The 27,994-nt window shown below is 42.2% G+C and overlaps 1 protein-coding gene and 1 long non-coding RNA gene across 3 annotated transcripts in view; one reads left to right on the forward strand and one right to left on the reverse strand.

Moving 5' to 3' along the window:
- Window positions 1-15,554: 15,554 nt before the first annotated feature.
- The window catches only part of GRM1 (glutamate metabotropic receptor 1), a 199,422-nt gene continuing 186,982 nt past the window's right edge, over window positions 15,555-27,994 (reverse strand). Inside the window, exon 9 of one of the 2 annotated variants that reach the window (XM_037392901.1) lies at window positions 15,555-19,298. In XM_037392901.1, coding sequence (XP_037248798.1) covers window positions 18,458-19,298 — 841 coding nt within the window. In that variant the 3' untranslated portion in view covers window positions 15,555-18,457. The remainder of the gene's footprint in view (window positions 19,299-27,994) is intronic. The other variant, XM_037392902.1, reaches the window with a different exon arrangement.
- LOC119150389 lies at window positions 15,610-27,976 on the forward strand. The gene is made up of 3 exons (XR_005105048.1): window positions 15,610-15,697; window positions 22,245-22,323; window positions 27,891-27,976. It is a non-coding gene; the product is annotated as an uncharacterized LOC119150389 (long non-coding RNA).

The following is a 27,994-nucleotide window of genomic DNA, read 5'->3' on the forward strand; positions in this document are numbered from 1 at the left end:
ATTGTATAATTTGGTCTGTGACATTTGGGTATTAATATTGCAATCTGCTGAACATTCAAATGTAGAATGGTTATAAATATTTTTTCTACTGAATGAGTTTTTTTGAGTTATTTAATCTAAATGACATCAATATTTTGAAAGTTCATTTTTTAGACTAAAAAGAGAATATATAACGTATTTCTCTCTACTGATTATGCAATCTGTAGACAGGTCATGTGATGTATGCCTCAGTATCTTACCATAAGGATCACGTGGCAATTTGGGAATACAACAAACAGTAGCTGGGGGTTCCAACAGTTCTAAGCTAATCTCCAAAAGCAATAAGATAATCCATCATTTTTATAATAGCCTCATGTTCAGTCTAGACTGGCCATTTATCTTGTTCTCAACAGGTGTTTTAGCTAATACCCTCTCAATAGTGTCATTATAAATCTCAATTTCCAAATATTTACACAAAGACCATAAACATCTTAGAAATCCTTATGTCTTGTAAATTTCACCTGAATTTTACCTTCTGCTAAATCCGTACAGCCTCTGTGACCTCTGCATCAGCAGTGGAATCATGTACATTCCAACCTGGGCTGCTGTAAAAAAAAAAAAAATACTGCTGCTGCAAATGGTGAGAGAGGCGCATCAGATGCCTCCTTTATTCTACAGAAAATGTGGAGAAAGGAAATCCTGGCATAGTGGGAAGATGCAGGTCTAGCTATGAGGCTTTGCCTGCAGAGGATAAAGTAAATTCAATGCATTCAAACTACAGCTTTTATCGGGCAGAGGCAGATGCAGATTAACAGCCAAAACTCTCTGAAAAAGAGAGTCCTATAGTTTCTTCATGGAAAGTGTTGGTAGCTCCTCAGTACTGAGGAATATTCCATGTGGACAATTTTAATTGTGCTGACAATTCATTTTCCTCAAACTGATCAAAATGCACAGTTCTGAGCAGTTTTACCTAGTGATACTCTGCTATGCGCGTTCAAGTTCCGGATATATGTATGAAATTTTACAATTAAACATTTTAATGGAGCAGTCAGCGGTCTATTTTGCCTGGAGGTATGGATCATTCTTTTGCTTCATTTAATTTTTTTAAGTCATGATGTGTCTTATGGCACAACAAAGTGGTAAATTATCACAGTGATAGTAAGTGTTATCATTTCACAAACTGCTGTCAAACTTCCCTTGAATATGTTTTTCCACCACTCAGGGTTACAAAGTCATCAAAACAGGAAGCCTCGTTTTCTATTTGTGTATACTTTAATCACAGACCTCGATCCAGCCTTCACCAGAAGAAACCCTGTGGGCAGTGTTAAGCTCACATTTCATTTTTTGTCTTCAGTCACTTGCCAATCCTGACAGAATTCCTCCAGTAAATCTCCCCATGATGATTTGCATAGAAAATCTACACCACTTAAGTATTTGAAATAATTTTAAGTTCTTGGGAAAAAAAAAAAAAACAACAGCTTAAAATAATCTGTTTCCTTCAGCTGTCATTCCACATGCAGCTGTTGAAATGTCCACTGTCTTCTGATAAAACATGCCTACCAATGCATTGATCTATCCGGGCTGGTTTTATCAGCATCCTCCTTCACATTAGTGACTGGGCTCAGCAGCGGAGGGGAGCTCAGACCTCGAGGCTCAACTCAGAATGCTGAACTGAATATTTGTTGAATAGTCACTGAATATTCAGAATATTGTTGGCTACTAACGATGTTCACCTGCAGGAAGATTATTCCTATATTAATCTTAACTATCACGTGCTAAAATTCAACCCTTTTCCTTATTTCTTCTTGGTCATTCTATGCAAAACATTTATCCAGTTAGCACAGGCTTCCTCCCTGCCTCCTCACAACTTACAAGTGACTGAAGTGCACGGAGCTTTTAATCAGGAGGAAAAGATACTGTTTTATCAGTTCCAGGTCCCTCCTTCATTAAATCGATGTTCTCTCTCCTAGGTGCAAAAGACAGCCATTTAATGAACAAAAGGCAACGTGAAAGTAATGGCCAGGGCCACCTGGCCACTTGCCAAGCTGTGGGGCAGTTGCTTATTCTGGCCAAAGACTGATTTTGATTAGTTACCACAGTTACAGTTACACTTGTATCTAGCTTCATGCTTACCGAGAGAAGAACCATCTGAACCTTTAGACATTATCCCTTTGCCAAATGTTTACAGTATTCATCCCCTTTTTGGGAAAATAGGATTTGTCAGAGGTGTAGCAGTAAAACGGCACTGGAAACTAGATAGTGTTAAAAGCAACAGTTGCCTTCGGAACAAACTTGGCAAATAAATATTAATTAATAAATAAACTGAGGGCAATTTTCCAGAATTATTAAAACGAATTGCTGAAAAAATAGGCTTACTTGTGTTTGCAGTCCCCCTGTTACTGTGGGAGATGATGTGTTGCAGGGCATGTAGCGCCCAAATTCTGGAAAGCAGCTGTAAGTCTTGCGGGAAGCGATGTCTCCTGCACTGTGGCAGTAAGGCAGAAGATGTGCTTGGAGCTTGGATGTTTTACAAAGACTCACTCTGGCAAAGTTTCTGTGGACCTCAGATGCAAGGGCAAAGCAACAGTCATTGAGGGATTGCCATCTTGTCTGTTGCACACAAACAACACATGGCTGTGCCAGTTTGAATCATTTAATATCATCTGAATAGGTTTTTGGACATATATTGAATGTCTGTGTTCATGTGTGTGTATACAGATATTTTTATCTTACTGGAGACTTAATCCTTTGGCAGTCAACTCTGAAGTCCTCTGGAGTGCAGCCAAGATATTACTTTATGAAATCTTCTTGAAGTTCTTCTTTTTTGAACTATGAAAATACTTCATTTTTTTCACCTTAGATGATTTTTCATTTTTTTATATAAAAAGAATACTGCCAGCTTTTTCAGCATTGCATTATATATCATATATGTATATAAATATATACATATCATTCAGCCCCAGATGAAAAGAGGTCTGGTGTTCAGTGTGTGTTGGCATCCTGTGGAGAGGCCATACTCAAGGACTCTTTATGGATGACTGGGGTCTCTGTGCATCATGATGGGATAATAAAGGACTTGCTGCTTAGTGATGTTATGAGACTATAGCATCTGATAAATGACCTTTTCATGGGGATTACTGAATGTGAATGATCCACCTGTGTCTCCCACTGACCCTGTAGACCAAATGGTGATTAGATGCACCAGTCAAAATAGATTCATAAAAGACACACTGGTTTTTTTCTTCCAATAATAGAAAGCTCACTTATTTTTGCAGCAATTATGAATTCTGTTTTAATGGAATCCAAAAAAGTGCCAGATGCCCTGTCTATAGGATAAAAGCTTGTATTTCAGGGAGAAAGGAAGCAGCATCTAAGCAAAAGATACAAGCACACATTTTGTTTCTTCCTGATTACCCCCAGTACTGCTTGCTGTACTCTTGCTAATTACATAAAATGATCCACCCTTTTTTCTTTCTGTTTTTTTTTTTCTGTATTCTTTTTTCTTAAGTTCAGATGTGTAAAAGAAGGGAGAGTTGGAATATTTCTAAGCTGATGAAAGGTTTAATCAAAATATTTAAGAATCCTGACCTTTTTGTCTGTTATTTCAGTTAGATTGCTAAAGCTATAAGAAAATGTTCTAAGACAACCAGTTTTTACAGCATTTCTTCTTTTTTCTCCCTGTTTTTCTTCACTGAGATGCTTGGCTGTCTTAACAGACACAGGATATCTTCTATCCTATTTTTGAAGCATAAGAATATCTAAATTTTCTTTCTTTTCAGATTACAGATGGGAAGGTTTTTTTTGCTTGTCATGAAGCTCACTGAATTTTATTTTGGATGTGAGAAAAGAACAAGTTGGCAATACCAATTATTTGTCATTTTTAAGTGATTCATTAGGGACAATTATATCGTTACCTCTATCTGCATTAGGTAAGTAGTGGATCCTCACAAATAATGTGAATTATGTGCTAAAATGTTAAAGATTTTTGATATCCCCATAAATTTGTCTTTTATTTCACGCAAACAGAAACACCAGAAACCTGACAGTCCCTCTGTGGTTTCTCACCCCTACCATGCACGGAAGCTTACGCTCCCTTCCACAGAAAGTGGCTCATGAACCACCATGACCACACTACACACACACGTAGTTAAACCAAAGGAGAAATGGATGTGCCATCAGGTGGAACAGGGCTGGATGTGCGTGGCTGCCAGGTGTGTATATGCAAGGAGCTATGGGAAAGGAACTTTCTTAGTCTTTGCTGCATATTTTACATCCTTTGTTCTGTGTCTTGCGTATTATCTCTGAGCATGTGACACTATTCAAAGCTACTGCAGAATCCTCTTTGCTAAATTGATGAAAACTGGCCTTATAATGGGACAGAATATCAAAATTAGCACTGCCTGATAAAAGAAGTTGCCAGATTTCTTGGATGAACTATAGCATAAGCAAAATATGTGATTGGCTCTCATTTGATTAATCGTATTGCCAAGAAAAGCCCAAAATGACACCATTTATATTGTCAGATCATTCCCAGATGAATAACTTTTATTTCTTCTAAATAGCACACAGTCACAACAAATGTCAGGGGGTAATAAATGTACCTGGATTTCAACCAGACAGGCTGCTTGACAGTGGTTTAGAAGTGCAAGAAATATCCTACTGAACAGGAATAAGACCAGTGATTTCCTGTACTTCTGAGTTTGGCTGACGGTCTACCCCAGCGTAGCATGTGTTGCTGAGGACCGCTACCTCGGCATTGCCTTAAAGCTTTACAGCATCTCCTGCTGTAAGACTTCGCTTGCAGCTGCTTGAGATTTTGTTAAATTGTTTGGGCTGTGATTTTCCAACAATTCAACCAATCTTAAATTTTAAATGGTAAAATTAAAGATTTCCTCATCAGTTAAAAAAAAAAAAAATACAACAGCTTCTTTAACAAGCACTGAAATTCACTCTGACTTTACTATGGGGGTCTTGCCTGCACTGTGTCTGCCAAGGGGGTACAAGGTACTGGGCATGGAGACCAGGACACTCTCCCCTGAACATTGTAAGGGGTCATCGGGGAAGCAGACACACCTGGGGCAGAGATCACTTCTTTCGGAGTGATGCAGTGGCCCCAGCACATGCTGCAAATTCACCGGCAAAACATCCCACCTCCCTGTAGCACTGGGCTACTGAGGGAGTGAGAACCCCTCATTGCCACTCAGGCACTGGAAGGACGATGCAATGAATCAACGTAGCCCAAACCACTAGCAGCAGCCACGAGGCTGTCACTGCTCTGCTGCTGAGTGCAATCTCCAGGCTGTGTTTCAGCTTGAAAAAGATGTTAATCTTGCCCACAGGAACAGTATTAACATGCACCATCTGCAAACTTAACCTCCTAACAAGCATAACCTTGTTTTTTTTCCCTTTGTATAGACATGTGAAGACAGCTTTTAAAGACAGGAGCAAACACCATTTTCCCATGGGCTACTTTTCTATTCAATAACAGGATGAACTTGTTTTAGGAATGAATCAGGTTCATGTGGTAAATGAAAATTGTGTGGTAAATGAAAATCATGTAGTAAATGAAGAGGGGGATTGAGAGAAGTCAGAAGACTTTTTTATGAGCTTGAAATATTAGACCTGATTTCCAGCTTTGGGCAGCCATATGTACTAACAAAGCTGTGATTTTGTGTATGACTTCTATATAATATTATGATGTTATGTAAATTGAAGTAACTTGCCCAAACTGTGGACCCACAGTTAATGGTTTGACTCTTCTCTCTGTCTCGGTTTTATAAACTGCTTAGTGGGACTAGTAGTGTCCTCATATCACGTTGGAGAGTTATAAAATAAAATTCATTTGATTTATTTGAATGATGTTTAGTAAAGAAAGCTTGCTCACCTTCTCATCAGTGAAGAACAACAAAATATTGAGAAATCACTATCTGAGCACAGTCCATCCCCTGCACTGAAAGAGGGAGAGCTGTAAAAGGCAGATGGTCATGTAGTGACATAATTAAAGGCTTTGTCCTAAGGAATGGCTAAAAAGAAATCAGAACTACAGATGAATAAGCATGTCCTATTTCAGAATGCTAGACTGGGGGCTAGATGGTACCAAGCAACATTAGGGTAGCTTTTAATGTTCAAGATGAGTATCAATAACTAGTCATAGGTAGGAAGAGGAGAATCACTTCTTTTTCTCCTCAGTGCCACAGGCCCCCACTTGTGGTACAGGATCCTTTCCCTGGAGCAAGAGTTTGAAACATTTGTTCAGAAAGGCACCTAAATCCATTAGAACTGAGATCATCAACCTGAATTTTATATATATGCTTAATAGCTGTAGCTGTCATTAACTTCAGGAGGATGAGAACTGAAACAGGCTTTTTTTCCTTTTTTTTTTTTTTCTTTGAGTATCAAAATAAGAACTTGGTGCTCAGCTTTAGCAAAATATTTGAAAATGTTGGTGTTAGTATACAATGTGTCAGCCTCCTCACCTGCCAAATGAGGAGGACAGTGCCACATCCCACACAAACATACTACATTACAGACAGACTGGATCCACAACTATTTTATGCTCTGTAAAACTCTAGGAGAGGAGTGCTCATAAGCTTCCAGAAGCCAGCCTTTGAAGAGCCTACATGTCTTGCACCAGGCTGAATAATGATATAAATCTCAGAGACAGAAAGGGTTTGGGACTAAGCTGTTTAAGTGTGAACACAGTATTCTGTAAGATGCCATGGCATCAGTTTAAAAAATCTTGGAGGTACTTGTGAGAGAGAATGCAGTTAGTCAAGAGGTTTGAATCTGTCCTGAGGAATTTTAGTGTTTCCATAGGCATGAGAAGGTAAATTACTGCCTCGTATGTTTTCCAACAAAAGTTACTGGCAATTAAAAAGTAGACTCATGTCTTAGTTATTGGATTATAGAATCACAGAATGGTCAGGGTTGGAAGGGACCTCTGGAGATCATCTAGTTCAACACCCTGCTAAAGCAGGTTCTCCTACAGGAGGTCACACAGGATCATGTCCAGGCAGGTTTGGAATGTCTCCAGAGGAGGAAACTCCACAAACTCTCTGGGCAGCCTGTGCCAGTGCTCTCTCACCCTCAAAGTAAAGAAGTTCTTCCTCAGATTCAGATGGAAATTCCTGTGTTGCAGCTCGTGCCCTTTGCCCCTTGACCTGTTGCTGGGCACCACGGAAAAGAGCCTGGCCCATCCTCTTGACATCCACCCTTCAGAGATCTGTACGCATTGATAAGATCCCTCTCAGCCTTCTCTTCTCCAGGCTGAACAGGCCCAGCTCTCTCAGCCTTTCCTCACAAGGGAGATGCTCCAGCCCCCTCACCACCTCTGGACCCTCTGCTGGACCCTCTCCAGTAGCTCCCTGTCTCTCTTGAACTGGGCAGCCCAGCAGGGGACACAGCACTCCAGATGGGGCCTCACCGGGGCAGAGCAGAGGGGGAGGATCACCTCCCTCGGCCTGCTGGCCATGCTCCTCCTCACGCCCCCCAGGATCCCACTGGCCTTGGCCACGAGGGCACAGTGCTGGCTCGTGGGCAACTTGCTGTCCACCAGGGCTCCCAGGTCCTTCTCAGCAGACATTCAGACAGTAACTACTTTTTCTGCATGGCTTGAGGTCATTGTCAATGATGAAGACTGACCCCACAGTCATTAATGACTGGATATTGTCTTATAAATATCAGGCTTTCTGTCTAAGTGCACAGTCTCTCTTTTCCCCCAAGGAACCAGCTTTACACTATTTCCTTCTGTAGGGCAAATATGTTTCAGTCTGTTGTTGAAAAACACTGAATTACATATTTTGAGGAAAAGATACAGGACAAAGTGTAACTTCTTTATGGGTTTATGCAAGGCTTTCCTCTCAAAATAAAGGAAATAAATCAAACCTAGTCTTCCATTAAAGACTATTTTTCTTTGTCTGAACCTGGTTAAATTCATATTAGCCATTCACGGAAGTTATGAGTTGCCCGTAAGAAAGCTACTTTTGGAAAAGTTAGGAAAACTGGCCTGCCTGGATGATTAGTGTCAGGCATTAGCTCACTACATCAGGTGTTCAGCCTTAGTCAGGCAATGTGAAAAGCCTGCACACTGCATCTTTAAATGTAGTGATCTAGCAGAGCAGAAAACATGACTAAGGGCCTTAGGAAAAATGCTTATAATTGGAGAATCCTCTCCCTTTTCTTCTTGAGGTCAAGCAGTACATAACATGCCCATCAGCTGATGTGAGAGCTGTGGTACAATTACTATATATACCTGACAGTCTGCAGGAGGCTTATTTTTTGCAATACGGTAAACTAAATAATAAAATAAATATCTCAGTGCTTGAGTGGATCTTTCCTGGTAGGGAGTGATACAAGTTTCCTTTGAATTATTCTACAGATGCAGTGATACTTTCAAACATGGATTAAAGAAGAAAAAGATTTTTTTGCCACAATGTCCTATAACTTTTATATTAGAAACTGGACTCTGATTCCTCTGTCCTGGTCACTTGACATTAATCATCTGTAGAGGAGTGAAGGCAGTGGGTTGATTGGCATTGATAACATGCAGCTGTGGCCTTGCCTCGGCGGCAGTGGGTTGATTGACATGGACGATGTGCAGCTGTAGCTTGTTCCACTAAGTGGTTAAATAGCCCTGAGGATTGGGGCAAAGGCAGTTTGATGGAGGAGGAGCAGTGTGATCTGATCTCTGGAGGATGGAGATACAGCACAGACAGTAGAATCTGACCTATGGTAAGAGCCTTGTTGCAGCCTGCTGGTTTGTTTGTGCTGCAACGATTGGTGCCCTGTGTGAGGCTGACTGAGTTGAACAACAACTAGTGCCCAAAGTAGCTGAGATGAGTGGGAGAACCTGTGACCCATAACAGATGCTGTGAGAGGTGAGCTGTTGCAACTAATCAATATAGGTGTATTGCAATATTTGTTGTCCATCTTAACTCAAATTGCAACTTTTGGTACCCAACATAGATGGGGACTAATTGATATGGGTGCAGAAGAAGAAAATTCTACGTTAACAATGCTTAGAGATACATTTGAAAAAAGTGTAAAGAATAACAAGAAGGCAATAAGAACTTTGCCAGGATGGTGCAAAGTAAATAATGTGCTAGTTATGCTGAAAAATGTTGGCAGTGTTCAGACATGGCAAAATGCTGGAAAACTTCCTTGAGGCTGCCTCAAGGGCTGATGAAATTGCAACAACGTTGCTAACAACATGGAGATTAGTCTTAGATTTACTAGAACAATTAAATGTGGACAGGGAGATGAATTCTATATCTGCAATGCTTATGGATATAGTTTAAGAAACAGGTGTAAAATATGACAAAATGGCAATAAGAATTCTGCTAGTGTGGTCTAAAAAGTATGATTTGCCAGTTACAGTGAAAAAGGCTTTCAGCATTCAGACATGGCAAAGCATTGGAAAGGTGCTTTTTGAGGCTGCCTCAAGGGGAGACAAAATTGCCACAGCTACATATCGTCAATGCCAATCAGCCCACTGCTTTCATTCCTCCACAATCATCCATGTGAAATTTGGGTGTTTGGGCACCACTTAAAATTTTTAAAAGACTTCAGATTTCCTTAAAAGAGCAGAAGATGGAGACATGCTTGGCATAGTGCTATTACACCAACATGACAAGGCCTCTTGTTTTTGATACCCTGGTAAGCATCACTCTTAGCCTTGAGCTGGACTGAGCCTAAAGCATTAGGAGGAGAATCTTGAAATAACTTGTAACTTTTTGGCTATTAAATTCAGTAGCCCATATGTCTCTTAAGTACGCTTTTAAGTATCAGGTCTTCTTGATGAGCTTCTGTTTTGCTTCTGTTGTCTTTTCCAGTGTGATGCACTGTCACAGAAGGTACGAACTCAAAGAAAATCCTCAGCTGCCGGGGATGTCTGGGCTTGGCCCATCGGGAACAAGACATGAAGGTCTAATGGACACAGTGCACTACTTCTCTCCAGCCCAGTCAGAACTCTGGGTTTTCATGATTTAGCCAGGATTTCATAGATGTCGGAGTGAAACAACTCATGGATGCCATTCATGCAGCCTCTCTGTTTCTATAACTGTGCTATATGAACAATACCCACACCATTAGGTATTAGCACTGTTGCGCTCTCTTCCCAGCCGGAACAGTGACAGCAGATGACACACTGGCTCCTGTGCCTTCAGGAGCAAGCATCAGTTCTGATGTCAGTTTGCATTTTGCTTAGAGGCCAAATGAAAATGCACCAGCGGAGACCCCTGGAGCAAGAAAACAAAACCACCAGAGTCCTGCCAACCCCTGCAGGCACCTTTCCCCAAGGAAGGAAAGAAACCACTGGGAAGAGCCAGGGCTGGAGCTCGGGAGGGCCTGGAGACAAAGAGAAGCTGAGGCTGGGTGAGCTGCAGGCTGTCCCCAACACCAGCCAGTCCTATGCTGACATAGACACACTGACCAGAGTCCTCAGAGGGGGATGGCAAGGGGTAACTGCCTGTCTTTGTATTTTTCAAAGCTCTTTGTCCCAAACTGGTCCCACACGTCTTGGTTGTGTTGGTGAGCAGCACCTGTGGTCTCAAAGGGCCTGAGAGGATCCCATCTGCCCTGTCTGATCCCCAGGCTGTGTGCCAGCACAGGGTCTTGTCTCCACTGTGCATGGGGACCCTCCTGAGGGATGTGCCTGGCCTCTGCCAAGCAGCCTCCCTGGGCTACCTGCCTTTGGCACCGAGAAGCCTTTGCCCAGAAGAGTGTCTTTCATCCCTGTTTCTTCATTCAAACTGGCTTCTTTGTGTCACAGGTGGAAAGCTGTCTGTGACAGCAAGATGAGGAGCGAAGGTAAGGGAAAGTCTTAGCAACTGAGCTGGGAAATTGAGGTCAAAAGGTAAATATGGCTGGCTGCAGTGTTTTCTGCCAGCTGCATGCTATTCATGCTGCTGCAAATAGAGGTGCTGAGGCTCCCAGCAGCCAGCAGAGCTGGAAGAGCTCTGAATGCAGAAGGAAAACACTACACGAATGTCTCAAAGCAGCTTGCTGTGCAAGGAAGCTTATTTATTCCCTGGGTCCTGATCTTGCTTCGGCACTGGGCGCTGTGCAGTCTGTCATGGGCAGGGTGGGCCTCACATTGAAGATGATGCCTATCTTGAAAATCAGCAATAAGAAGAAAAAGGCTTCAGAAGTTTTGTAAGTGGTGGCAGCAAGAAGTGAGGAAAGGTCTGTGCACAGCAGCCCTTGTAGATGATGATACCTCTCCCAAAAATTAAGAAGGAAAAAGGCTCTGAGTGTTTTGCAGGTGGTATTGAAGCTGACTGCTTAGTGTTATGCTGGAGCTGGTACTCAAAGCCTGGATCTTGCTGGGAAAATTAGTTCTTGTTAGACCTGATGGTATTTCTGCCCTCCTGGGTGTTAACTGTGCTATGGATTGTGGCTTTATTCACTGAATTATATGGCTGCAGCACCTAAGTGAGCACCAGCTGATGTTTCTGAGTCTGGAAAAGAATAAGCAAGAGTGAATTGGCATTGAGATGGAGCTGGGAAAGAGAATAAAAGGACTATGGGATTTCTCATGCCTTTACACAACCCTCTCTTGTGTCCAGACCTGCAATGGAGGAAAGGCCTTTGAAAACTCAGACTGTATCTGAAGGATTTCTATGCTCAGTTTTCACTTGTGTCAATTGTAAGCTGGCACTCAGCTCCCTTATCCCACTTTGAAATACCCCATGGTAGATGAATGTCCCGAAGTTGCTAAATGAATCAATAGCTGAAATGGGGACAGAGCTCAGTGCCAGGCTGTAATGCACTGAGTTTTTCCCCCAACAGTGTGACTCCTGCCAGACTGTCCTATATGAGCACTGGGTCCATGAGTCTGTGCAGATCCTGCTGTTAGGGACAACAGGAGGGCAATGCTTTCTTATTCTGTGTGGTGGTTCACTTAAAAAAAACCACCAAAACCAAACATATTACCCAAGCACAAATGGCAAGGTGGAGGGCAGGACATGCAGAATAGCCACCTCTCAAAAAGGGAAATATTGCTCAGAAGGAAAATCTCTCAGCTCTGCTGGGGAATTGCAGCCTGACAGGGACTTCCACCCTGCAGAGCTGGTGCAAAGGTACAGCACCAAATGATAAGAATAATGAGCAGCAGCTGCAAAACCAGAAATAAGCCAAAGATCCTCACAACTGCAATACAGAGCTTTAGGTGGGAAATTAATCTTTAGGAAACTCAAAAGTTAATAGTACTGGACCAGCTTTGTGAGGAAAATGACATAATTCAGGCCTTAATGCTGATTCATACACATTTGGAATCTCAGCACTTGAAGGCTTCAGTTTCTAAATTGGCATTGCACAGATGCACAAGAAAATCCTTGCACAGTTAATAGTTGCTAGGTATTCCAGGCACTATTTTTAAGCAGAAAAAAACCCACCCAAGCCAAACCCTGCCCCAAAACAATTGCCAAGGTAGCTGCCAGATTAAAATACAGTTGAACTGTTTTGCTTCAGTGTTCAAGCAACATGTGTATCATACATCGCAGGAAAACAAATTTGTTCTTACCTCCTTCCCCAAATAAAAAGACATCTATTTGTCAGTGCATTTCAAAGTCTAAAAGGCACATAGAAAACTCCTATACTGTAAGTTTCTGAAAACATTGCTGAGATTCAGCTTCATCAAAAGCCATCACTCTCAATGGCGGTATTTAATATTTTGCTTTGATAACTTTGTGGTTTGTCTATTTCAGTGTTAGCTTACAAGAGCAGCTAAAGAACGAAGGGCCAACACTTCAGGTCTGTCAAAATGCAAATCACAGAGGCTGACAGGACTTTGTGAGATCAGAGGCTCTAGCTGAAGTCTTTAGGGGTACACTGCTCCACAGCACTGTCCTACCTGCCTTTCTTGTAACAGAGGTAAAAGCACATTGTTCTCTCTCTCTTTCTCTTTCCCTGTATCATTAAGGACAGCAAAGGCTACAGTGAGCCCTCTGTACTGCACAGACCTCCCAGTGTCAGCAGCCCAGGAAGCAGCAGGTGTTACTCTTCTGCCTGTGCTCAGGGGCTTTACGAACACCACAGATGTTTGGCAGCACATGCTGCTGGGCATTCAGGAAAGTGATGGTTCATCACACCCTGGGATTAAGGCTGTAGGATTGACAGGTCTGCTTAGCCATAGTGGGGGAGACTGGTCTCACCTCAACCTTCATGCAGTCTGTTGGAGGGGAGCTGGGGAAATGGCTTTTGTTAAATTATTGACTTCTTTTGAGTCCCTCCACAGCACTGAAATCCCACATCTCTAGGTGGTGCTTGCAAGGAAAATAAACTCTTTGTGCATTGCAAAGACACTATGTGTAAGGCAAATGGAGTCAGAGGGAGCTGAGCAGAGACTTTTTTACCCTGAGCCAGTCCCCCAGGCACACCGCCTCCCCAGCAAGGAGGTCTCGCAGATCCTGCTCCTGCTGCAGACTTAGAGCAGCACAGGGATGTAGGAGTCCCATACACCACACTGTGGTGGGTGGGGGGGTGGGGGATGGATCTCATGCCACCTACATATTGCATGGTGTGCAATAAATCAGTGGGTGGATTGAATGTCATAGATACATACCACTCCTAAACTCTTATCTGTCTGCACTGGTATCTGTGCCAGCTGCTTCTCCACCTACCTAGAGGCCTTTTGGTTATGGGAACCCACAACTCACAATGATATTTTACTTCTGTGGAGATGTATTGCTTACGCCCACCTTTGAAATCGAGTAGATACCAGATGCTCTTTCTTGGTACCAAACATGACCTGCTCTCCCAGGTGGAAAGCAGTCCCCTTTTCGGTGATTTACTAAGAACTGGAAGTTGAATTAGCAAGGCAAAGAACACCTTGCTTGTTTTTTGAGTTGGATAGGATTTACCCATAGCACTGGAAATGGAAACCAGTCATTCTGCTCTCATCTGCCATCTCTTGGAGCCTGCAGGATTTGTCAAAATGTGGGTCCAAGTCCAGATATAGGGCCTGCGGTAGGGCCACACACTTGGCTGTGTTACATTTCCTTATCTCCCTTCTTGCTAATATTCTTGTTGGGAATCTTACGTAGATAAAAATAGGCCTTGATATTCGCTACAGCGTCTGCTGCTTCTTCCCAGTGATTTGCAGACAGGTACTTGCCAAGTATCTAGTGAGTCATTTATTTGGGAAAAAAACCCCTACCACAACAATACAATCTGCAAAACCACGCTTTTCCCACTCCCTTGTAAGAAATATTTTTAACAGCCACTCAGACCTTGTGTAGAACAGCTATTAGCAATCTGCTTCTCTGTTTTTCCCTAAAGAGTGATGAATACAGCTCCAGGGGCCCAATTTCCATTGCCTTGTGCTTCTGATAGCCACTTACTCCATGCAAAGTGGATTCGACACACTAGCCTGGGTCTAGAGACCTGGCTTACTGAGCAGAGCTTGGGCAGATAGACATGGACTGGGCTGGTGGAGTTGCCAACCCTGTCCTCGGCAGGAGGTTGGAGACCAGTGCTCAAGTATGTGAAGCTGCTTTGTTGCTCTGTGGTCCTGGATCTGTCACCCATTTACCCAGTGTAAAGCTACTTCAGATGGGCTTTTTCAGCAGCTTGTGCAACACTGCCCAGGGTCCTCTGGAGGGGAGTAATTGCTGTGTTGTCCTGAGGATGCTTTTGTAATTGAGTTCACTTGAACAGCAGAACCTTTATGGAGACATAGATAGACTAGACTTCAACTAAAAAAGAGGGGGGAAAAAAAAGGGGGGGGGGGGGGGGGGGAGGAAAACCTCTACAAGCAAAGATACCAAACTTTTTTTTGGCACTTACCACTGAGTGCGGTGTCATTCTGTGTACTCCAGCAGTGCAGTAGTTGTAGGTGGACTGACCCCCTCAGAGAAGGGCTCTTGCAAGGCTATATCCAAACCAAGGAGCTACTAGAAACAAGCCTATTCACAAGTTTAAAAAGAAAAAAGGCTAGAGTTTCTACATCTAGTGCCACTTGGGTCTGAAAATCTCAGCAGCGCTTCAGTAGAAGCATTTATACTCCCATCTTACGGAACCCCAAGGTGAGGCATGCAGCAGTTCAGGAGTCACCAAAAAGTCAAAGTGTTTGTGAGTTATAGAGCAGGATTCAAGTACTTTGCTCTGTTCAGAGGCAGTCAAAGAAGGAGCACAAGGTGCTTGGGATGGATCATTGTCTACTGCTTATAGCTGTCAAGAAAGCATATTTGAATTTTTTGAGTTTCCCTGATGGGAGAAGGTGACATCTCAGTCAAACACATGGAGTATTTCCAGCAAAGGGTTGGTGTTTCCCCATGTCCTTGGGAAGCAAAATTTCCTGTCATTTGCCATTGAATTCTCTTTTACAATGTCAGCCTGAGTGCATACTTCCAGTGCTCCTGATTTTATTAGGAAGCCAAAAACCTGGGATTTGCTTTCCAAACAAAAATCCCCCAGTTCTCCACCATCTTACCTACATGCCACAATCTAATCAATACCTACCTCCATTTAGGCATCCTATCATTTCTCACACAATGCTGAAAGGCCCTGGAACAATTAATTACTAGGCATGACTATTTTCTGCTTAGGAGGCAAAAATTAACAATCTTGGCATTCTGTTTTTAAATAATAAATAGAAAATTTATTTTACAGCATTTTCAAGATCATTTTGACAAAAAGGCAGTTTTCATCAAGCATTTGACAGTCCAAAAGAAAGAACTTTTACAGGAAGCTTCATAGCTCATACAACTACATACACAAGGTGAGTTCTTGCTCTTTAGATATATTTACGTATGTGTATGTTTCCAGTTTTAACATTTACAAACTAAAAGCTAATATACTGAATTTCAAGAAAACTCCTACTCATAATTACATTGCAGTAATAAAATCAGTGCTTAATATGTTCAAAACAGACACATATGAAAACAATATAGTACCTTGCCACATTGCTGTCCCCCCATCAATATAGATCTGTTACATTTCTCTTTCTTATCTATCGCATTTCTTCAAAGATCAGCTTCCTAGTACTACCTCTGTGCTACTGAAGTGTTTTTGGAAATAGCACAACAAATCTTACACTAAGATTATATGAAGATAGAATTCATTGCCAGTGTAGTGATCAGCAAAGAAAATATGGCATTTTTCTCATTGCTTTAATGAGTAATCAGCATTAAAAAACCAGAAACAACAAAAAATTACCCCTAAAGGCCCCAAGCAGGCAAAAATCAACCAACAGACCCCCAGGTGTCTTTAGTTCATTATAGAGACATCAATCTATTGACAAAGACATAACTGTGTCTTTGGGCAAAGTCGTTTCATGCTTTCCACATTGCAAAGATAACAATTGGCCACTAGTCATACTGAAAGGAGCAAACATCGTGAAAAGAGGATGAGGAAAAAAGGCTCTATCTGGTTTTGAGCACCACCCAAACTTTCCAATACCACTACTACAAGTCAGACCAAAATGATGAGATTTGGATCTTCAGAGACTTGATGACTGGCAGCAGGACTTCTTAAAATTCAAGTGAGAAGAAAGAAAAAGAATAGAAATATGCTGAATTCAGAAAAACTGTGATAGAATATTCACAAGAAGCATGATTAAAATCAGGTTTTGCAACTACATTGATATGAAGAGATTCCTTAAAAATATCTTTGGAAATAAAGTATAGAACTGTGGGACAGATCCTCAGCTAAATTCAACAACACAATCAAAGTTCATAGCAGCTAAAATCCTGTCCCGTATATGTATAATACACACGTTTATAAATAGGGTAATAATAAATACAATTAAGTTCAAGCCACAGCAATTAGACCTGGACTTTGAACATGCCAGCCATTAGGGAGCTTTGGATTAGATGTATTTCTAAGTAACACGTGAAGGACAGAAGAAGAGGAATGAATGACAGAACTACAGCTGCCTAGAAGTGGTGTTTAAGATATAATATTGTATATTAAATAGAAGTAAAAGCATATGGAAAGAGCATGCAACTAAACATCACAAAGAGATTAAAAGAACCATCTATAACAAAACCTGGGAATTTATGCACACATTAAGCACTGATGAAATTTCTTGTCTGGACATGATTTTATTTTAAATTATCTGAAGCAACAAAATAGTTGAATTACTTTTCCTGTCTCACCTTTATACTGGCATGTGCAAGATTTCTAAAACAGACTTTTTTCTTTTTGTTTTTTTTCATTAACACACTTGCTGCAAACATGTAAAATAACAAATCTCAATACACTTGTTATTAATACCATATGTCTACTTCATAAAATATCTGCAAAACAAGGCACCCTATTATAAGGGTAACAATCTCAGCTTGTATATGAAAAAAAAATATGTTAGCACAGCATACAAACCTCCAAAGATCTATTGAGTATTTGTAACAATGTGATATAAAACATGATTTAAACATAAAAATATTCATAGTATAGAAGACAATCTTCCAGTGGTAGCTATAGGACATTACGCTTCACACATACCATACACACGCATACAGAAACACAAACGTACACTCACTCTCTTGCTTCGAGACTGACTATAACCCCCAGTACGGAATTGCCTTTCTTTCCGAGTAATAGTTGTTGCTCTAAGTATACAGCTATTTTCCAATGTATTTGATTCCAAAGTAACACAAAGGAATGATGTAGTCACATGGCAAGTATGTTGTATTATGAAAAGTTAGTCAATAAATATTGTTCTGCTACAGGAAATGTTGTGTAACAGTTCAGTCACATAGTTTGCAATCTTATACAAAAGGGCAGTTTATCTAAGTCCTTATAGTATTACAAGTACTACAGCAAGGGCTTTCTTCAGAAACCTCAAGTCCTAACTTGATAATATTTCTGGCTCTGTTCACCATCAGCGTTAAAACAGCCCAGATCCCCCAAAGAGCAGCCTAGAGTATGAAGAACAAATTGTTCAGACAAAAGTCAGTCAGAGCCATGTGCTTTCACATTATCTCAGCTCCTTTCCCCCAGACACATTATGCAGTTCTACCACCTATAGAAACCAGGAAAAAAATATTTATGCATATATGTCTCATATACAAATAGCTTCATTCCTCCTCACCACACTTCACCCTTCTAGCTCCTGGGTGTGTTGGTTCTGTAGCAGACAGCAGTCATGAGATGTACTAATGACTTCTCCAGGTGATACTTCCCAGAGTCCTTTTCAAGCATTGCCAAGAGAGGGTGTGACTAAGTGTAATTTTTTTTTTCCTGTTGTGTTTTTTTGCTATAGAAGTTGTCTCTTGGGTTTGTGCTTTGTTATGGTTTCCTATCTTTTTATCAAAGTACAATACTTTTGTTTTCAACAGCTAGAGAATTCTGAGCCCTCAGAATGGATTTTTTTTCTTTTTGTTTCCTTTTACTTTTTTAAGTGCAGGATGAAGCTTTTTCCCTGTCACATGTGACTTTGTTCTCTGCTCGCTCTCTCCCCAGCCCTGGGAGACTTGTCTCCCCAAGACCTCCCAGCAGGCAGCTGCCAAAGTCCTTCTTGCTTTGTCTCTTGCAGCATCTACAGAGTGGATGAGCTTTGTTTGTAATCCCTCAGGATGACAGAGGCATAGGTCACATCTGGGGGCGTGCAGAGCACTGACTCTGAGACGGGTGAGCTGGGCACAGAGCTGCCTGAAGCCACTGAATCCCGGAAAGGGGATGGGGGTGTCAGTGCCGGAGAGTCTTCCAGAGTCAGTTTGCTGGTCGATGGCTCCTCATCCTCCTCCTCTTCTGGGTTCTTTTCATAGACGTATCCCTGAATGAGCTTCAGCTTCTCGCTCTCCACTTCGTCAGCTGGGGGAGACAGGGGGTCCTCACTGAAGGCAGCTGCCTGGAAAGGTGGCAGGGGCGGCTGCTGTGGTGGGGGGGATTGGTAGGGGGGCTGCACACCATTCCCCGAGCTGGGTGCTGGGAGGATGGCATTGAAGTCAGGGATGCCAGTGGCAAGGTTGTTGACCACTCCTTGCAGCTGGTCCATGAGAGACCGTGGCTGCAGGGGCAGGGTCTTGGGGGGCTGCTCTGGCAAGAAGAGGGGTGTCTCTTCCACTGTGGTCTGCAGCGGGGGAGTCGTTGCGACCCGCCTGTGCACCACCATGGAGGGGCTGCTGGGCTGGTTGAGGTGAATAGGCTCTCGATCTTCCTCCTCCACCACATTGCACAGAGTCTTACTGCTGATGTCGGTAAAAGTCAGGCTCTTGCTTTGGCCGTGGTAGCTTTTAGTGAGGGGTTTGATCACCGCTGTCTGATTGCACCCTGTCTCCTGGCTCTTCACATGCACTGAGAGTCTGTGCCACATGTGTTCCCCCTTGGGACCTTGTCTTCCACCTGGTTCAGACCATGACACAGACTTTCCATTAGAACTATGAATAAAATAAAGATGAGTTTATTTGCATTTACATTACACAGATACAGGCAGTATAACAAACAAACCTACAGAAATACTGATTGCTTTGCTTCATTAAAAAGCACACCCCCCCCCTCCAGTTCTTCACGTCGTCCCAGAAATACTACAGAAGGAAACAACATTGTGCTTTAGCAGCAGCAACTATGCTAATTTTCATCCAAAGGCAATTACTCCCTGCTGGTTACCCACCCTACAGCCAGCCTGGAAAGCCTGGCCCGTGGGAAGGGCTCTGGGAGGGCTGGATGTTTTGAGGACTTTAGCTACGTCATTTTGTACCCAGGTTTGCTCACCCCACCTTGCAGGGGGGAAGAAAAAAAAGGGGAAAAAAGTCACAGGAAGAACTTTAGTTAAGTCTGATTTGCAGCTTATAGGAAACATTTCCAAACTGTTGGAAGAACAACCCACAGCCTTAGCTTTTGGCACTCTGGGTAGAGAGAGGAATTGTTACTAACCCCTCCTTCCCTTTTTATTCCCTGGCCCCATTTTGTACTAAGGAACAGATTAGCTATTACAGCAATGAAGGACTCCCTGGGCCTCCATCAGGTAGGAGGCAAATGCACATCTTCCTGAGTGACTATTATTTACAAACCAGGGTAAAATGCTGGGATTGAAAACAGTTGGTTTGTGTGGGTGGAGGAACAAGCAGCGACACGATCGTGGTGAGTTGAACCCTTTGACTTCACACACAGGCTGGATCCTATCAAAACGCTGGGCTGTTTGGCTGAGCGAGGACATGAGAGTCAGGCCTGTCCCTGAGGAACTGTAGGTTTTTTGCATTTCCCTGTGCTTTTGCTGGGAACAGCACTCAAAGCAGAGTGATAACTCATTAGCAGCTGGTGGGCCAGGAACCTGAATGGTGCTCAAAAGGACCAAGCAATGTTTACTTGCAGGTCAGGCAGTAGATATCATTTACAAATTATAATATACATCACCTGGGTGGAAACCAGAGATGGGGAAAAATTCGGAGATGATTTATGCGAAGCAGCCTTATCTCAGGTTTTCATCCCTCAGGGGGCAGAGGTAAACAAAGTGATTGCAGTGCAGGTGGGAGGCTGGCACAGCAGCATTGCCTCCTCCTACTGCACACACCAGGGGAGATGGCTTCCCTTACACACAGCCTGCAATATTGTTCTAAGTATTTTGCCTTCCCTTGCTCAGATTCCTGTGCTTCTCTTTTTCTTCAGGGAGTAAATAATTACCAGTTGAATTTTGTAAAAAAATATCGACTGTCATAGCTGGAAGAAACGGGTACAACACAGATAATGTATATCTGGCAAAACAGAGAAGAAATGTACATGACAACATGGCATGTTTCTGCTGAGCAGTAAATATTCCTGGAGAAAAAAAGAATTTGAGATGGATCCAAGCTGGGAAATTCATCTCCAACTCCAGACTCCAAACGCTGGACCTGTGACTCACCAACACTGTGGGAACTGGCTTGCAAGGACAGGCCAATATAAAAAAAATTCATAATTCCCCACAGCACGTAGTTGGTAGGACCTGGAGCTGTTTGGACTTAGAGCTTTAACCTAGAGGGAAAAAAAGCCAAGTTTCCACCTGAAGAATGAAACCTCTGTGTTACAGTGATCAATGGAAAGATAAGAATGAAGGATTAGAAGCATTCCTGTTCTGATCAAAATGAGCTGTGATATGACATTTTTTTGAAGTGCTATAGAGATAAGCAAATGAATGTAACTGTTGGGTGTGAAAGATTTTTAAAGTAATGTTTTAACATACCAAGATCTACAAACTCTTCACACGGAAACACTTTCTGTCTGCTTTAACTTCAAAACAAGTCTCTTCTTGTAGAAAGGAAAAAAGTCAAGCGATCTCATATTGTATTTTGCTGATGCTATAGCTTACAAATCCTGCAAAGGGCTTTTCTGAAAAACACCCCCATGATGATTATCTGCTGTCTGTTATGCTAAGTCCACTTCTGCATCATTTACTTCTTCCTTCATATCTAGCTCTGGTGCGTCATCTCACTTTTGAATCCCTCCTCACACCATCTGTTTAGTCTCTATCTCATTTTGTTCCCAAGATTTTGTATTTTACATCAAAGGCAAGCACTGCTATTTTAAGGAACTCCCTTCCTCTGTCTTCAGGTCTTCCTCCTATTCAGCTCATTTTCCTCCCCCTCACTCTCAAATTCTGCTCTTCTGACTTCTTTCTTCTGTAGCACTCTCCATAATGTACTGAACTGAGCCCAGGTCAGCGGCCATACTTGCATCACACTGCACTGAGGCTGCACTACCCAAACGTGGACTGCAATATCCAAGCGTGAGCTAACCACTTAATCAGGATTTGTCTGTTACCAACTTGCTCTACAGGGAAAGCCGGTGCTGGTGAAGCACCTTGCCTCGGTTTGCCAGACCTTACTGCTCGTGACTCCGATGGCCTTGTGACAAACAGCTTTAGAGCGGCAGTGGCTCTCCATGTGGCAAATCTGGTGATTTCCACCAGAAATTCTCTCTTTTCTGTTACTGTTCTCCTCAGTCTCTTATTCCATCTCTTTTCCTCAACTGGATCCCCTTGCTGTGTCCACGCATCGTTAGCCTGTTAATGAGTCACATTTGAGACAGTCACAAGACTGTCATAGAAATACCTGGGGTCTGTCTTGCTGGATGACTGGTAGGGAGTCACACTGAGATTGACATACTCAGGCAGAATTAACAATTAACAGGTAAGAAAAACGCTTGTTATGCTGGAACAAAGACCAGCCATCTTGGATAACATTAATCAACTCTTAGACAAAAAGTGAAGGTGGGGCTGGAGGAGTTCAGACCTGAACTGGGTCTCAGTGAGATAGGAGCTGACTCACTTGTGCAAAGCGGTGATGGCAATCCTGACTGCATTGGGATGCATGGTCACCATTCACTGATTGTCATCTTCTTTTTTGAAGGAAGCATCCGTGGGAGAAGGTGAAGATCAAAATAATCTGCCTGGTATAATGGGAGAAGCGATGATTTTTCCACGCCAAGGTAGGAAAGGGCACCGAGCCAGGTTACAGTTTGGGGTGTTGAAAAAGTGATGTTCAATTGCCCAGTGATGAGGTGGGACTAATTGCTGTTTTCTTGCTTTTATCAATAGGATGGTTACCCATTTCATGTCCATCATTAATTTATTTGCCTTACTAACTTTCTTTCTCCCTTATACAATTTCCCATAGGATGTAGACTTCACACTTACTGCCTAGAAGTGAATTCCTTGGAGTGCCAAGGGATCTTAAGGTTTGTAGTTGTGTATACCCAGCCAAGTACTGTTTCTTCATATAATACAACACGCCAAGTACTATTTCTTCAAATCCTTGCATCTAGCCTAAATGTTCAGACAAGTTCTTGGATATCCTATCAACACATAAGACGGGCTTGCTTTTACATTATAGGCAAGGACATACATTGAATTTAGCTGTTGTTTCTCAATTTTCAACACGGTTTTGTCTAGGGGTTTTGTATTTTGGGGGAATAGACATATTTTTTGTCTGAATTTTTATTAGTTCCATGAACAGATCTGTTGTTATTTTTGGTAATTCAAAGTGCTATTTTTAATATATGCATCGATCTTCACAATATACTCTCTGCATGACTCTGGGGCAGTCATTTTCAAATACTTTCAGGTGATGATTATGGACACTAAACAAGCTGGAAAACAACTTCAGTCTTTAACAGTTACTCATAGAAAGTCTTTAAAAAAACTAATGCACTCAGATCGGAGACTGTGATCCAAAATACCACTGCCCAGTTGTAGAACATGCCTACAGCGTGTTAGATAGCTCACTGTTCATTGTTAAGTATCTCCAGCTGTCCAAAATCCTGCTCCTGCTTGTGGCTAGGGGTGCCTTAGACTCAAGTCCAGTCATAGGCCAAGAACAGAGTGCTGCTCCTGCCAGTGCTTGGAGGATCTGCCCTCGTTGGCTTTCTTGGAGCAACGTCGAGTCTCAGCACCCCATAACAGGCGGTTCCTCCCCAGCTGCAGGGTCCTAAAGATGCCTTACTTCAGATATTGGGTAGCAAAGGTTTCTTTACATCTTAGAGGCTGAATGCTCCTGAGGTAGAAGAAGATTGCCCCAGTGGTCTAAAGTAACTTAGTCTGTGCAACTCTTTGATCCTCTCACCAGTGAAGCTATAGCCTGAGACCCAGAGCACAGAAAATTCGATGAACTTTCAATCCTGTGTGCTTGAACCTTTGTCCTTTTTGCCTGGAACATTTCATGTGTAACAATCCCTAACTGATACCACATGAAATGGTTAAGCAGGGCGATGTATGCTCTGATGAGGTTAACTTTAGGAACCAAGGACGTATTGGGAAATGGCTTCTCATCTGTTGTAGTGCTTGTCACTGCTAGAATGAAACAGCTGGAGATGCAGTCGGTCAAAGAGCTTGAAAAAGAGCTCTTCCAGTTAAAAAGGAAGGGACATTCCTTGATTTGTTAGAGTTCATCCCCTGTTTCATCCAGTTAGGAAGCCAGAGTTGTGGTCTGTTATCTTCTTCAAGTGGCCATGAGCTAAGGGAGCATCTTAAGCTTGCTGAGATGAGGGATACAGTCAGTTGGGCCAGGTCTGGTGGTGTTAGAAAAGATTCAGAGCACAGTTTTATGATATAAGGGTAGGGTTTTTTTAAGCAGCAATGGCAATGAACCAGTGGAAGAGGTTATAGGTGAAGTGACATATATATTCTTTTTGTTTCATTGTCAGACTGATGCTTTGGCCAAAACTACCTCCTTGTAGTCACTACATTAACTGAAAAGCCACAGCCAGCAGAATGCATTGGGATAACCTAGCGGCCCCCTTGTACGAAGAGAAGATCTTAGGAATGAACGTTAAATGCAACCTGAGAAGGGCCTATCAAATTAAGTCAGCAAAAATTAGGTCCAAACCAAACCCTGAACTACCTTACCAGCAACCAGACAAGGTCAGTGTCAGGTACTGCCCAGTCAACAAGTGATGCTCCCACTTTCACAGAGTGGGGCAGATACTGGCCGCCTGACAGCTGTGCTCCAGAACACAGCACCCGCAGGGCTGTCCCTGTGCGCTCACGCAGGGATGGCCAGCATTTGGAGACAGCAGGGAAGCAGAACAAAGGCAAGACCCCATTCAAAAGCTGTGTATTGGACAAAACATCTCTCAGCCCAAACAGCAGTTGCTGATGGATGCCCTCCTAGGGAAGCCAGCAAGGGAACTTCTGCCCTGTGCACAGAAAGGCAGTTAGCCATCCACAAGCTTTCTCTGACCCTGCAGTCATGCAAGAAGCAGTAACAATCCCAAGCTTGTCACTCTGTCCTGCCGCAGCCTCACTGTTCCCAGGTCTCAAGCTAAAAAGCTTAACATTTAAGGGTAGTACCTGCACTGCAGCACATTGCAGGTTCTTTGCTGGTATCCCCAAGGTCTCTTACACTATTTTCTCCATTTAGATAAGGCCACTGGGGCGTGAAATTTGATTAAGGGAGTGAACTGCTTTTAATCCAGGGTAGTGATATCTCCCTGTGCTAAACAGGACCCTCCTCTTGGAGCTGCAGCAGTCAGCCCTGCCACTCATTACAAGAACAAGCCATGCTGGTTAGCATGTTCCTACAAAACTAATTTTTGGAGCATTGCTTCTAGAGACTCATCTTTTTTACTAGGTTGAATTTATCTGTGGCTCACCGAAGGGTGAAGGAGCCATCGTCTACCACAGTCCCTATGGGGTGTATGCTCAGGTTTTTGCCTGATATTATCACCTAAAAGAAAAAAGGAATCACAAACCAATTTTAGCCTTTGTCCATTTACGCTGTAATCTATCTCAGTGATCAGAGGACCCTACAAAAGCTCTCACAGTGTGACTCCCTTGCTTTCTGTGGTGCTGTGTAATTAAAGCAAAATTTAACCTCTTGTGTTTCTGGAAATTTAAATTACTAACTTTTCCTTGTTGCTCCCCTCAGGGTTTTTTGTTGGGTTTTTTTTTTAGGAACAAGTTGCCTTGGCCATGGGACACAATGTTCCACATAAATCAGAAAGCTGTTTTAAATGTATGATGGAAACTGCTAGACAAGATACAGGAAAACATATCACGCAGAACTGATGAGCACAAGCCCAAAGCCACCTTTCCAATCTCCTGTCTTGCCACTGGCTTATGTCAAGTAAATCTAGCCCGTTCATTTCCTTCATTAGTTACTGTGCTGCAGAGGTTAAGTATTGCTTTTATCTGAGCTACACACAGGCTTTCTATTTAAAACTGATTTTTTTTCTTTTTTTTAAATTGGAATATTATTATACAGTCTGTAATGTGGATGCAGTAGCTACGTCTAGCCTGAGTACCCTGTGACATGATCCCGGTTTCTATTCACAGGGTCCTGAGGTTGGGGTCAGACCCTTGGGGCAGTATCAGAGGGTGCCAGTGCCCTCCCTGCCCCTGGCTTTATGGCCTGGTCACCAGACAGGGAAAGCAGGAGGCAGGAGTGGGGTCACACACTTTACGCTTTTACTACCATGGAACCGGGTTGCCGCCAGGCTCATACCTGGTCCCAGGGGCAAGGAAGTACTCCCAAATCCAACAACTCGGATATAGTCAAATACCCCTAAATAAAGAGATTTATTCATTTTGGGACTTACAATTACATATACGTGCACAGGTACTTTTGTACAACTGTAAATTGGGGGGTTGTGGTGGAGGGCAGCGTGAGAGAGATGCTCACTGCAATGTTTCAACATAGCTGAAGTCCTACAGCTTTAGCACGTATCACAGATCTTACTTACCCAGCTCAACAAAGGTGTGAGAATATTACACTGATAAATGTGTATAAAGGGCTGACTACTAATTATAATTACTACACATAAATTTTTTGTCTCGTCTGAGATATAGAAGTAGTGAAAAAACTTTGGTTCACCACTGTGTTCACCAATTATTTTGAAAAAATGTCACACAGCTACAAACGTGTTGCTTGGAGAAAACAACTTATTGTAATAAATAATACAAAGTTCAGGATAAAAAACAGTTTGTCCCAAATAGCAAGTGAATTCTTCCAGTGTTCAAGAAATGAAGATCAGAAACCTGAAAATCAAAATGAAATTAAAAAGTGGTCTTACTAATGAATAGTTTTTGAATCTGTTGGTTGGGGTTTTTTTTGTTATTAATAAGTAAACCCCATCAAATATTCAGAATTAATACATCCTACTGAATCACTTTATAATTATTTTTCAGGATTTTAAAGTTTGTGCATGAAAAAAAGCAGGATGTGAGTCATCATAGATCCTCAGTATCAATGGAGAAGCACATTTGTGTTATCTGTAGATGTGTCTCGTGCTGCACATTCAAATAAATGTATATGACAGTGCAGCCAATGACCATATCTGAACTGAAGCATTTATTCAGGCAGGCTCAAAAGGGAGCACAGCTAAAAGAACCTGAAAACTGAAAATTACAATGTTTTGAGCAAAGGGACCTGGAAAGCTTAGGAACATGGGAAGAAAATGATAGAATGAAATTAATTTAGGAAAAGTGTAGGTGGGTGCAACTAAGACAGAATAGTCTTAGGACTGGAAGGCTGTGAAGATCAAAAGCCTTCAAAAAACATTGCATCAAAGAATACTATGGGGAAAGATCTAGAGCTGCTAGAGCTGCCGTTGAATGAAAAACACTAATTAATGAACTCTGAATATAATAAACCTGCAAAAATAGTCCAAGAATTTTGTGTTCCTCACTCAAAAGCACCACACCATGGTACGGAGATTGGGAGGTCTTTCCCATGAATGCAATTTAATAGTAATTAAGATGGTTGGCAGTTTTTCCTTGCTTTCTGTAATCCTCTATGGTTCTAATAGGAAATTATTTGGGGCACCATGTTTTTTACCAGAAGCATATTGACAAGCTGGAAGCTGTATACAGAACAGCAACAAAAAGCCCCCATTGGGGATAGAGAGGTAACTGTGAGAGAAAACTAAAATATCTGAATGTATTCAGTTTGACTTCAAACATCTGAAAGGCATTAGCACTGAAGCTGGAAAGTATTTCACATAGCATACAGATGCACAACTGAGAGCCCTAGATAAAATTACAAAAGAGACAAATTATACTGAAAATCCAGAATATTTCCCAGTCAATAGCTGTATCAGAGAAGGAATAAATTCCTAATGAACGGGTAAAAGCCCATTGATCTGGATACTTGCTGCCAAAAAGTGTACAGCCCTTGCAGGGGTACCAGTCAATGAGGTCTTTCTCCCACTCTAAATTGTCAGATTCTCTGGTATACTGGAGAATAAAATAAACTCCCAACATTTCAAACAGTGCTTGAAGAGCCGTCAGACTTGCCTTAAGATGCCCCCATTTTGAGTGCAAACTTAACCCAGTTGCCACAGGAAGCTTAGTCATGAGGCCCCTTGTTTGTATCAGACAGCTCTCCCTAATATGCTGCAGCAGATAAAGCAGCTAGTAAAGACTGCGGGTTTTCTGGGTGTATCTGAAAGTTTCCATGGTAACAAATGTGCAGCTTCAGAAGAAAAGAGCCCTGAAACCCAAAACTGATGTTTCTGAGTTTTTGAATATGATAATATTTTTTTATGATTCTATATTTTCAGGATTCTGCATTTTGGACCATCTCCAGGATCACACGGATGATGGAGATCAACATTAAGACAGTAACTGATGCTAAGTATTGTGTACATCAAAACACTAGAGAGTT

This window comes from Falco rusticolus, chromosome 6 (genome assembly GCF_015220075.1).
Source record: "Falco rusticolus isolate bFalRus1 chromosome 6, bFalRus1.pri, whole genome shotgun sequence".
Lineage (NCBI taxonomy): Eukaryota > Metazoa > Chordata > Aves > Falconiformes > Falconidae > Falco > Falco rusticolus.